The sequence below is a fragment of the Myotis brandtii genome, unplaced genomic scaffold (assembly GCF_000412655.1).
Source record: "Myotis brandtii unplaced genomic scaffold, ASM41265v1 scaffold277, whole genome shotgun sequence".
NCBI lineage: Eukaryota > Metazoa > Chordata > Mammalia > Chiroptera > Vespertilionidae > Myotis > Myotis brandtii.
The window spans coordinates 914,360-922,235 of NW_005360548.1; the positions used below are offsets into that span (position 1 = coordinate 914,360).

At 53.4% G+C, this 7,876-nt stretch overlaps 1 protein-coding gene across 1 annotated transcript in view; it reads right to left on the reverse strand.

The window, feature by feature from the left end:
• SPTBN4 (spectrin, beta, non-erythrocytic 4) overlaps positions 1–7,876 on the reverse strand; it is a 79,550-nt gene that overhangs the window by 6,363 nt on the left and 65,311 nt on the right. Inside the window, 8 exon segments of the mRNA XM_014541695.1 lie at positions 9–197; positions 781–977; positions 1,340–1,424; positions 1,518–1,656; positions 4,241–4,485; positions 5,700–6,080; positions 6,981–7,185; positions 7,743–7,873. Coding sequence (XP_014397181.1) covers positions 9–197; positions 781–977; positions 1,340–1,424; positions 1,518–1,656; positions 4,241–4,485; positions 5,700–6,080; positions 6,981–7,185; positions 7,743–7,873 — 1,572 coding nt within the window.

Sequence of the window (7,876 nt, forward strand, 5' to 3'; positions counted from 1 at the left end):
CCCCCCACCCGGGTCCGCACCTCAGCAGACAGCGTGTCCGAGGCCCGGCGGGCTAGGGGCTCCAAGCCCCTCTCGTAGCCCCCTGGTCGCAGCAGGGGTGCCGCCTTAGCTGCCAGTTCCGTGGGGTCCCCAAAGAACTTGCGCCCCAGCAGAGGGGTGGGCGGTTGCTTGCTCTGTTCAGCCTTGAGTTTCTCGATCTGGGGGTGGAGGGGTCAGGGTCAGGTGGAGGGCGGGTGGGTGTGTGTGTGGGGGGGGGGGGGGGGATGGTTCTGTCTGCCTCATCACCCAGTTCATTAGTTTTTATTGGTGAAAAGGCAGCCTGGCCCAGGCCTGCACCCATGCTTTGCTCTCTGCTAGGAACTTAATTCCCACTTTTCTCCAGCAAACACCTAGTATTCTTTTCAGAATCAGCTAAACCACACTTTCTCTTTCTCTGGGTGCCTCTCTGACCCCCATTGGCTCTTTCCTAATGGTCCCCTCCCAGGACCTTAAGACTTTTGACTACAATGGTCTCTCCTCCTCATTCTTCAGTCGCAGATCAGACTCCCCCAGGCCAGGCCACGTGCTCTAGTTCCCAGGCCTCTGTGCTCCCCCATCCCAGTCTGGACTGTCTCTGCCTGGTGACAGGTTTCTCTCTTACGGCCCCGCCCCTCAAGACTGGGAGCCAGTGAGGGTCTGCCTGGGCCTCACTTGACAGAGCTCTGAGCACGGAGAACCAGGGTGCCCGTCTCTTATAGGGGGGTGGGGTGGGGTGGGGCTGGGCAGGATCTGGGTGCTGACCGTGGTCAGGCGCCTCAGAGAGCTGAACCTTTCTTCCCAGGCTGCCGCTGCTTTGCGAAAGGCCTCGTGTCGCCGGATGAGCTGCTCCACTTCGTCCACACTGCTGCCCAGCTCCCGGCTCTGCAGGAGTGGCTCTTGGGCTGTCAGCCACGCATCTGCCACCACCGCCTCCTGGGCAAATTGGTGCACCTCCAGCACTGAGGGGAGACGTGGGGTTAGGGTGCTGGAGGCACCTGTGGGCCCTTCACGGGGCAGTGGCTGTCTTCTCTGCCCTTCCGCACCCCCCGGGCTTCCTCTATGCCAGCCTGCACCTCTCTGAGCTCTGCAGGAATGAGGCTGGGCTACTTCTGAGGGCACCAGCTTCTCCTCTAAATATCTGCCACCAGAGAGCTTCAATGGCAAGACAGCCCCTGTGTCCACCCTGCCAGGCCTTCATGTTTGCTACCGGGGAGCTGTGAATGGTGTGCAAAGCAGGCCTGTGTCACCCTCTGGGCCTTTCTAAACACACTGGAGAAGGTCCCTGTGCCCTGGAGCCATGTGCGTCTGGGCCCCCACTCACTCTGCTGCAGCCACTCCCAGTGACGGTCCCACTTGTCCGACACTTCCTCCTTCCTGGCTCCCAGCTTGTCCAGCTGTGCCTGGATCTGGGAGTGGTGGGTAGGTGGGAGAGGCATCAGGGTGGCTCCCACCCCAGTGGACACAGATAGCAGAGGGGAACCCCCTGCGCCCCTCCCCACCTCATCAGCCATGGCACTCTTGTTGAGCAGCAGAGAGCGCCCCAGCTCCTGGCAGGCCGTCAGCTCCGGCACCCGCGCCTCCAGCTCGGTCTTCAGGCCCTGGTGGTAGTTCATGAGCACCTCCACGGACGACACATCCCTACAGCAGGCAGTGGCAGGGGTCTGAGCACAGACAGCCCCCCACCCCCACCCCATATACACAGCTCTAGTGGAGTCCAAACCCTGAGGCCACAGTTCCACACCATCTCCAGACTCCCACCTCCTATGAACAAGTCCAAGGTTCTCCCCTGGTTCAATGATTCCAACTTTTCCCAGGCTGCTACAATGTCACACTGTTGTGATTCTAAGTTAGGCTTTCAATAGCCAACATTTTCCAATTTTCTAAAGCTATGCTTCTGAAGGTTCCTCCAGCCAGTGATTCTAACCTTCCAAGTCTGTGCTGTTCAACACACTGGCCACTGGCCATGGTGGCAGATAAGCACTGGCAGTGTGGCTGGTCTGAACTGAGATGTGTTGAAGTAAAAGTACACACCATATTTTATTTACTATAAAAAAGCATCAAATATCTCAATAATTTTGACTGACTACATGATGAAAGTATAGTGTTTTGGGTTTACCAGGTGAAATAAAATGAATTACTAAAGTTCATTTCACTTGCTTCTTTTTACTTTTTCAATGTGGTTACAAGAAAATCTTAAATTACGTGTGTGGTTCACATCTGTGGCTTGCGTTGTATGACTCCAGGACAGTGCTGTTCTCTGCTGTCATGTGTCCAAAACAAATTCCACATTTCTGAATGTTCCACCAGTCAGCAAGTATAGCTTTATAAGACTTAAAATGCCCAAACTTATTTGTGAAGGTTTCACATTGTAATGATTTCTACCTGAGACTTAGACCATCGAGAATGATCTGATTCTCCTCTGAAATTCTCCAACTCTGTAAACTCACCCATCATTCACCCGTGACTCCTTTTCCTTCCACCCCTGAAGCTGACTCAAATGATATGACACCTGAGATTCGTTTTAAAATAACTCAGCAAGGGGTGGGGGAGGGAGTACAGAGATGAAACAAGATTGGCCAAATGTTGATAGTTGTTAAAGCCAGGTGTTCGTTACACACACATTATCTGTTATAGCTACTTCTGTATATATTTGAAATTTTTCATAATAAAGAGACTTTGTAAATTCCTGAAACCAATCACTTCTCCCCACCTCTACAACGACCACACTGGATCAAGACACCATCATCTCTCACTGGTTTATCACAGCAGCCTCTTAACTGGTCTACCTGCTTCCATCCTTGCTTTCCACACTATTTCTCATGAGGCATCGAGAGTGTTCTTTCTCAGATGTACATCATATCACATCACTGCCCTGCTCTAGTCCCTTCCATGGCTCCCATCTCACTCCGAGAAAAGACAAACGCCTCACCAGACCCTATTGTCCCTCAAACCTCATTTCCTATCCATTCCACGCTCCCCCTCACTCTCACCATCCAGCCACAATGATTGTCTAGCTCTTCCTCAAACATGCCTGGCCACAACCTACCTCATCAGGGCCTTTGCACTTGGAAACCCTTCTCTCCAAACTTACCCAACTCATCATCACTTTATTCAGGTCTCAAACCTGACATCCTCAGAAAAGCCTTGCCAGCTACCACCTCATCCCCTTACCTTGCTTTATTTTTCTTCAGAGCACTTATCACTATCCTATATAATAAAAGCCTAATATGCTAAGTGTCTGACCATTCGTTCGACCATTCGACCAGTTGCTATGATGTGCACTGACCACCAGGGGGCAGACGCTCAGACCCGTAGGTTAGCTTGCTGCTGGTGTCTGGCCGATCAGGACTGGGCGAGACAGGCTGGACACACCCTGGAGCCCTCCCACAGTCCCTCCCCAGCCACGATAGTGCACTGGTGGGGTCCCTTGGCCTGACCTGCACCCTCTCGCAATCCAGGACCCCACGGGGGATGTAGGAGAGCCGGTGTTGGCCTGATCCCTGCAGGCCAGGCCGAGGGACCCCAGTGGTGCACGAATCCGTGCACCGGGCCTCTAGTCTAAAATAATATTACATGTTTGTTTACTTATCTGTTGCCTGTCTCCACCCTCAGAATATAAGCCCCATTAGGGCAGGGGCTTGGTCTTGCTCACTATCTGGCACACAGTAGTCATTCAATAAATATTTGCTGAGTAAACGAATGTAGACTCAAGGCCTCACAGTCACAGAAACAATGCTATGTGAGTGCAGGCTTAGTTCCTAAAACCTCCCATGTGATCCTGTTTTCCTCATCTGCAGCTGGACCCAGAGGGTCCAGGAAATGGCTCGCAGGGCAGAGTGATGGAAGGACCTAGCTCCCAATCACTTGGTTCAGGCTTCTGCCGGACACCCACATGAACCGTTATGTAAGCAACAAGTTAATGTCTACCAGGTTAAGCTACACATACAGTCCACACCTCCCTGTCCCTATCATGGTTGCAGCCAGTCCCATGCCATGACACCCTGGGAAGGAGAGAAGGCACGAAGATGCCCTGTGCTCTGAGTCCCCAATATTAGGCCTAACAAGGGGTCTTAATACACATAAAGCATTTATAACAGTGCCTGGCACACAGAGGTGCCTTGCAGGTATTGGCTATTGTGATTCTTACGGGAACAGGACCGCTGATGGGCTGGGGGTGGCTGCCCAGAGGCAGGTAGGAAGCCTGAGGTGGGATGAGGAGCACCTGGGCTTGTCAGCTGCCCCAATCTGTCCGGAGATGCCATCCATCCACGAGAGCAGGTCCCGGGCCTGGCTGTGGAATCGCAGGGCATCGGCTGTGGAGCTGACGTGCAGGCGGGCGTCCTCGCAGGCTGCTAGCAGCTCCTTCCAGCCCTGCATCACCTCCTGCTCCCGGCTGGCGATGGCCTCCGCGTGCTCACCTGCATACACCGTCCGCAGCTGTGCGGCCCCCTCCTGCAGCTGCCGTACCTGAGGGGCACGCCAGGTCGAGCACCAGCCCTCCACGGAGTCCAGAGCACCATCCCTCCATGGGGTCCAGGCTCCGCCCTCTCTTTCCCCCTTCTGCTGGATGGGTACAGAGCTTAACAATGTAAGAAGCTCGCACCCTGGTGATAGCACAACTGGGTTTCCCTTATCTGTTGCTTTCTTTTTGACTTACCTGGGTTCTGACTTCTTTTAGACCTACCACCAGATTTCTTTCAGTTCACTCTCTGCTTTCTTTTGGTCTGAGGCTCTGTGTCTAGTGGGTCTGTAGACATTTCTCAGGCCCACCTCTGTCATGGTTCAGGCTGATCTGATTTCTTTCAGGAAATTTCTTTCCCTCTCAATGTTTATGAGACATGCTGTCCATTGTTTTCACTCAATTTTTTTCAGACTCATTACCTACCTGCTGCTGCCCAAATTCCTTCAGCATGGCTATTTGATTACTATCAGGTCTCCTGCCCAGTTTCTACTGGTTCTACTGTGTGAGTTCTATTGGACTCACTGTCTGTTGATTCAACCTTAGAGCGATCACCACATTTCTATCAGATCCACCACTTAATCACTATCAATCTCTCTGCCTGATTTCTAAAAGTCATCTACATATTTATGTACAAATAACTGTCCGATTTCTGCCTTCCATTATGCCTGCAACCCTGTTTCCTTCCGTTCTGCTGTCTGAATTCTATTAGGCCCACAGTTTCATTTCCATATGATTTCTCAGCTCCATCTCCCAGTTCCTGTCAGACCCACTGCCTGATTTCTATTAGCTCCTGTGCAATTTCCATTAACTACACCCCATCAAAAATTTTTAAGGAAAATCATATGATTTCTATCAGAGACCTGCTGTCTACTTCCCATCTGCCCACAGCCAAATTTCTCTTAACCCTTCCGCAATCCCCTTTAGACGATCTGAATTTGGGTAAGATTCACTTCACAGTGTGGAGGAGAATCCCTGCCCAACCTGCATTGGAAATACTGTCTAATCAGACACACTGCACCACTCTTTTCTGCCACTGTCTGATTTCTGGGCGCCGTTCCCTACCTGCCCACCATCTAATGTCTGCCTGTTCTGTACTATCTGCTCCACCATCTAATTCTGAAATGCTCTACAGCCTGATTTTTGCCTGCTGTGTGGCCCACATCCCTTGGCCATGCTGCCCAGGCCCTCCCACGTCCCCTCCTGGCCGCCGTCACCCCACCTGGGATACGAGGAGCTGCAGGTCATGCTCAAAGGCTCGCAGAGTCCGCTGCATGGAGCTGGCACTGGGTCTGGGCTCAGGCGGGGTGGTCAGGTGGGGCAGTCGCCTCCGCTTCTCCTCAATCTGCCCCTGAAGCTCCCTGGCGTCGCTGAAGAACTTGTGCAGCTCCCGAGAGGCGGCCAGCAGCTGGGCCCGCGTGCCCATTAGCTCCAGCAGCTCAGCCCAGGCCTCATTCAGCCCATCCTTCCACTCAGCCATGGTGGCCGCTGCCGTATGGCCACACTCGATCAGTTCATCCACCATCTGGTTCACGGCTGCCAGCCGCTCCCGCCCTGCTGTGCCGGTCTCGCTGGCGAACTCTGAGAATTTCTCCTGCAGCACCTGCCACCAGGAAGTGGGGGGCACAACATGGGCACAGGTGTATACACCAGGTCCCTCCAGCCCACCATCTGATGGCAGGTCAGAGTCATAACAGTAATAATAATAATAAGAGTCATAATAAAACATAACATCTAACACTTATGGAGCACTTTGTAGCAATAATAGTAACAACAATAATAAAAATAATAAGGTGAAATAATAATAACACTCACTGTGTTAGGCATTGTGTGTGCCAAGTACTGTCCTAAGTGCCTTACGTTACAGCTATCCCCCTTATCTGGGGTTTCACTTTCCAAAGTGTCCGTTACCTGCAGTCAACTATGGTCCAAAAATATTAAATAGAAAACTCCAGGAATAAACAACTGATAAGTTTTAAATTGTCGCCATTCTGAGTAGCATGATGCAATCTCAGTCCATCTCGTTCCGTCCTGCCCGGGACGTGAATCTTCCCTTTGTCCAGCCTCTCCGCCCTTGTACACTCCCCGCCTGTAGTCAGTAGCCACTAGGTTCTGAGCTTGACGCTCACGTTATCACAATGCTTGTGTTCAGGTAAGCCTTAGTGTACTTAGCAATGGCCCCAAAGCTCAAGCGTTGTATTGCTGGCAATTTGGAGACGCCAAAGAGAAGCCGCCCAATGCTTCCTTAAGTAAAAAAGTACGTATGTATAGAAAAAACATAGTATATATAGGGGTTGGTGCTATCCGTGGTTTCAGGCATCCACTGGGCTCCTGGAACGTACTCCCCGTGGATGAGGGGGACTACTGCATATTAATTCATTTGGCTTACAGCAGAGCCACGAGTAAGTGCTATTACTATCCTCGTATTACAGATGGAGAAACGGAGGCCCAGAGGACCTCAGTAGCACACACAGTAGCCTCTGGTATTCTTGTTGTTACTAACCGTGACATGCTCAAAGTCCTGGCCCAGCTCAGGCGAGCCAGCCACCACCTCCTTCTCGGCGATCCAGTGCTCGAGCTCGTCCACCTGGCGGCTGAGCTGGTACAGCCAGTACTGCTGCTCCAGGCCCACCCTGCGCTCCTCGCCCAGCTCCTTGAGCGCCACGTACAAGCGGTCCACCTGAGACTGCCGCCGGCTGATCTGCTCACTGGTGGGGGACAGGGCGGGGCAGAGACGGAGCCCCTGAGGCTGAAAGGACAGAGCTGAGGCCCCCTGCCACCCTCTCAGGGCGTGGCTGTCTCCTCTTAACCTTCAAGTCGGGCAGTGCTCCCTGGGACTCCTCCATACAGGACTCTGTTTTCTGCAAGTGTTGGAGTCGTCAACCCAGTACTAGCATCTCAGCACCCGGGGAAAACGGCTTCCTTACGCTCCATAAGCTCCCACCCCTCCCCACAGCCTTTCTGTCTGCGGCCCGGGCCCCTGCCCTCCAGGGACTTGGATGGGGCTCCTGACTGCCTTGCTTCCTTACGCTCCATAAGCTCCCACCCTCCCCACAGCCTTTCTGTCTGCGGCCCGGGCCTCTGCCCTCCAGGGACTTGGATGGGGCTCCTGACTGCCTACTTGAGTCCGCAGCCAGTCCTCCTCACCTCCAGCTTTGTGTGGACGGAGGTCTAGCCCTGTGCCCCCTCTCCGACCTCACCCTGGTCCAGGCCTCCCAGATGTGACTCCTACTCCCGACCTCAGGGAGGGCTCCCGCCTGCCCACCTGTCCGGGTGCCCCAACTCCAGCAGCGCCCGGCACTGGCGCGACAGCTGCGCGATGCTGTCCTCGTAGTTCTCCACGCCCTGCTCCAGCTGCAGGTGCTTCTTGAGCAGCTGCAGGGTGCTCTGCTCGTCCTG